Source organism: Temnothorax curvispinosus, unplaced genomic scaffold, assembly GCF_003070985.1.
Source record: "Temnothorax curvispinosus isolate PA1 unplaced genomic scaffold, ASM307098v1 QBEX01018593.1, whole genome shotgun sequence".
Taxonomy (NCBI): Eukaryota; Metazoa; Arthropoda; class Insecta; order Hymenoptera; family Formicidae; genus Temnothorax; species Temnothorax curvispinosus.
In genome coordinates, this window is record NW_020228373.1 from 1,819 (window position 1) to 6,338 (window position 4,520).

The 4,520-nt window shown below is 37.5% G+C and overlaps 2 protein-coding genes across 2 annotated transcripts; both read left to right on the forward strand.

Moving 5' to 3' along the window:
- Window positions 1-200: 200 nt before the first annotated feature.
- Window positions 201-2,054, forward strand: LOC112468547. Its single transcript, XM_025037770.1, has 2 exons — window positions 201-1,295; window positions 1,964-2,054. The coding sequence occupies exons 1-2, from the start codon at window positions 271-273 to the stop codon at window positions 2,052-2,054; spliced, it is 1,116 nt and encodes a 371-aa protein (XP_024893538.1). The 5' UTR covers window positions 201-270.
- LOC112468548 (F-box only protein 22-like) lies at window positions 2,055-4,327 on the forward strand. The gene is made up of 5 exons (XM_025037771.1): window positions 2,055-2,310; window positions 2,597-2,763; window positions 2,996-3,332; window positions 3,465-3,868; window positions 3,948-4,327. The coding sequence occupies exons 1-5, from the start codon at window positions 2,126-2,128 to the stop codon at window positions 4,037-4,039; spliced, it is 1,185 nt and encodes a 394-aa protein (XP_024893539.1). The 5' UTR covers window positions 2,055-2,125; the 3' UTR covers window positions 4,040-4,327.
- The last annotated feature ends 193 nt before the right edge of the window (window positions 4,328-4,520 follow it).

Here is a 4,520-nt window from a genome sequence, read left to right on the forward strand (position 1 = left end):
GCGCGTTCAGCAGACACAACTGTTGAGTCTCGTCTTATCAACAATCTGCGTTGATTGGTTGGTTCTAAAAGTAAGAGCCAATCACGTTCGATTGCTACTGAGCGGTTTGTTCTGCTGAACGCGCCCAATGTGCGTTGGCCGCTTTGGCGTTGCACTTTCGCCACTTTCGTTCGGTGATGTATTCAGATTGGATCTAACATAATTACCCCCACTGATTCTGTTCGCTTCTTAGGGGTTATCCTAGATCCCAAACTTACTGGCGATATACACATGGAGTCTGTAATCAATAAAGCCAGAAAGGTGGCTGACGTCATCTCCGCTCTTCGAGGGGTTTGGTGGGGATCTCATCCTCAGCTACTCCTCAATATTTATCGCGCAGTCTTGCGAGGTTATATCGAGTATGCCTCTCACATTTTTTCGCTTAAATCAAGTCCTAAATTTCACCGCCTCGAAATAATTCAGAACAAAGCCATTAGAGCCTGCTTGGGCTATCGAATTTCAACCCCCATCAATACCATGTTCGCAGAAGCTAAGGAGCCGCCACTTAAACTTCGTCTCAAATTCCTGGCGGCAAAATACCTAATCAAAATTATGTCTATTACTGATCATCAGGTTTTGGAATCCATGTTTCGACTAGCGCTTACATCCCGAGAATATCCTGCGGGCATGACATATTGTCGAGAAAAATTTCCCCTCTTCGACTTATTTCTTCAACTTAAATCCCTCCGACCTTCGCTACACACTGCAGTAGCCCCCCCTCCTTTCCAGCATTCTTATCAAACTATTCTCTTTACTCCCATACTTTATCGTCCGGAACAAGATTTTATGGACCTTATTGATCAACTCCCCAAATACACCGTTCAAAACCTATTCCTTCAAGCGTTTGATCCCATTATACGAGACTCCATTGTATTCTATACGGACGGTTCCAAGATGGATTCGGCAAATTGGGTGGGAGCCGCGTGCTTTTCGCCACAACTACAACGCAGCCTGATGTTTAAACTCCCAGCTCGAGCTTCAATCTTCACAGCTGAAGCTTGGGCCATATACAATGCCGTTCTACTCACTTTAGACTTAGATGCTTCCAAATTCACCATTGTCTCAGATTCAAAAAGCGTTTTGGAGGCGCTTACAAATCCTGTCACGTGTCGCTCAAATTATTTAATCCCTCTAATTAAATCCAAAATTATCTACGCACAAGAGCGTGGGAAAAACATTCAGCTAGTGTGGATTCCCTCTCATAAAGGTATCACGGGAAATGAGATTGCGGACGAATTCGCCAGAAAGGCTATCAGGTTAGGTATAGAACCTCCAGCATTTAAACTCCCACATTCCGATCTTTTTATAGAACAAAGAGAAAAGCTAGCTACGGAATTCCATAATTATCTATTTAGTAGAGCCAAATACAAGGGAAATCATTTTTTTCAAAACATCTATGTCAACTCCCCTAAGCCCTGGTATTATAAATTAGGACTGAAACGAAATGCTATAGTCACGATCTCCAGACTGAGAGCGAACCACTACAACCTCAATTACAGTTTATATAGAAAGAACATTATTGACGACGGCTCATGCGCTTGCGGCGAGCCAATTCAAGATATTAATCATCTAATTTTTCACTGCCCTCTAACATTTAACTGGGCTTCGAGCCTCCGGCTCGCAGTAACATCACTCAAGGACTCTTCCTGCACTGACATATTTCCTATCCTGAAAAAACCTACCAATAAAATTAGCCGCTTAATCATGTCCTTCTGCAAAGCAGCCAACATCAATTTGTAAATGCGCGCCTCTCCCGTGAGCACGAATGGCCTCTGTTCCCCTCCATATTCTCTTTCTCTCCCTTCTCAGCGTACATCAGCCCTCCTAACCAAGACTGACAACTTAGTCCTCGTACCCAAGTTAATATCACTAGCATATTTATACCTAAGCGAATCTGCTGACCAGTAGCACTCATCTGTGTCAGCTATACACTCTGTGGACAAAGCTGGCCGTATTGTCCTCGGTTAGAGGCAGGAGCCAACGAAATTAAAGAAGAAGAAGAAGAAGTTCGGTGATGTATCGTGTTATGGTTATGATACGTACTGTGATATTTTACAAGTAGAGGTTCACCGATTGTAAAGAAGCGATGGAAGGCACGGCGCGAAAGAAAACTCGGAAGGAAAAACCTGGTGTGTCCAAAGACGATGGCGCAACACAAAGCTATGATAGAAATACATTGGATTCGAATATCTATCTAACCTACGACATTCTGAGAATTATCTTTCAATATTTAAAGGCCAAGGACTTAGGAAGTGCCGCGATGGTTTGCAGGTACAACGTGCCTAATATTAATGATCCGCGCTCGATTTAATCTTAAACATTTATTTAATACGAGCAGAATAGTATCGTTTCTATATCATGTGTATGTGAATGGACATGAACAAGATTTGACTTACAAATGATCTCTTTGTGGCGTTTTATGTTGTTGTCTTTAAAAGTTTAATAATAGAACTATTAATGGTAACATTTAACATCATTCCATCTGCTGTATTACGAAAAGTACATGACATTGTAAGCTGAACGAAGCATAAATTTGAGGATCGATTATTCTTTTCAGATCCTGGTCAGAAGCTGCAAATAATGAGAAATGTACAAGAGGTCCTTGTTGTTTCATACAGTATGACAACACACTGCACAGTTATTTTAATAGACTTTATAATATAAGAATTAAACCATCGACAGGATTCTTTTTTATTCCTGATGAAGCGTCACGTGATACAGGAGGTATATATTTTATTTTTTTTACTGTATTTTCTTTAGTAAGTACAGATACAAATTTTGGAGTTTTATAAAAGTAAATTAATTTATTGACGTAAAAAAGTAGGTAATGTACAAAAGTATAAAATAAATATGAATGTATTAATACTATTTTGATACTAATTCTTTTATTTATATTCCCATTTAAGTCAGAATAATATGGAATCGTTGAAATCAATCTTTTTTATTTCTTTTTAAGTTTTTTATAGAGAGGATTGGCTACCTGATCATTGCGAGGTTATAATGTTATATAGTGAAGGTATTATTATGGATAATGACGAAATGGAGCGTATGAATCTATTTCCAAGTATGGTGTGTGCATTTTTACCACAAATCCCGAACGTGAGAATAAAATCGTTTGAAGTGGGGAGTTGTGGTATACAAAAAAAAGCTAATTTATATCAAGAGATAATAAGTACAATTGATGAACATGAAACATCTATTTCAAATCACGAGACATCTACATGTTTTATGTTATTCTGTAATTACAATGGTCACAAAATAGCAAAACATTGGGCCTCAGCCGTGCAAAAAAGGTAAAATTTATATTTAATCCAAGCAATAATACATATTCAAATTTACTGTTCAGTAATCAAGTATGTCCAACCGTTGTACAATAATTGCTAATATTTGATAATACATGTTTATTTTTCTTCACATATGTCCAGGAAAGAAGATAAAATTGTTTCTGTATGGGGTGGTGTGGTGCAAGATATTTACATTCGACATATATGTAAAACGAAAAAGAAATTGTTGCATAAAATAGATGCATATTGTGTTGCTGTCCTGATTACTGGTCCTATACAGACGTGGTCCACGATTTTAGACATGAAATGCAACACAAAGGAGCAGGTTGAAGCAAAATTAAAGTTATTTAGGGATAAAGTGAAGTTAAAGAAACATTCCATAGGATTTATGTTTGCGTGCAAAGCTCGCGGAACTACAATGTACAATGAACCTAATGTGGAATCAACGATATTCAAAAGATTATTCCCCAAGGTACCCTTAGCAGGTTGCTTTGGCTATGGCGAATTTGGAAAAAATACTATCGTTGATGAAGTAAACGAAGAAAGTGAGTAATCTTTTTCTTTCCTTCTTAGTGAAAATACCGTCTCCCGATAGGTCGATATATAATTCTCTTTTTGTTATAGAAAATGGCAAAGAGGAACGTAAAAAACGTAAAAAATCTAAATCTTGGTATAATGAATTCTCTACTGTGTTTTTGATAATTACGTATGGTTGACGTTTTGAGAGAAGATATATATGAGTGCTGTGTGCTACGAATATATTTTATCATTCGTGCATTGCTAGTTTTAGGTCTTTTGTATTCACTCATCTTTTTCTTTGTTAACAAGACCTGAAAGCAATTGCCTCGACATTCACAGAACAAAAAACATACAGCGAACGTAGCAATAAATCCGGATACACAAATTTTACATTGTACCTTATTCTTAAATGTAATCTGCGAACGCGCGTTTTGTACGAGTCCAAAAGTGATGTTACCGACGAATAAGAAAACAAGTTATAACTTATTACGACAAATATATTATGTTCGTACTACACATGTGTTTATCATTTTTTATTCTTCCGCGTTTATTACTTTTCTGAAGCGGTTGTTTTAAATGCGAATTGCATTGATCAATCGTCGATTCAGTGTGATCTGCATTGTAAAATACATCTATCAGAAACGTAATGCAAATAATCCATGATACTGAGTTATTTTA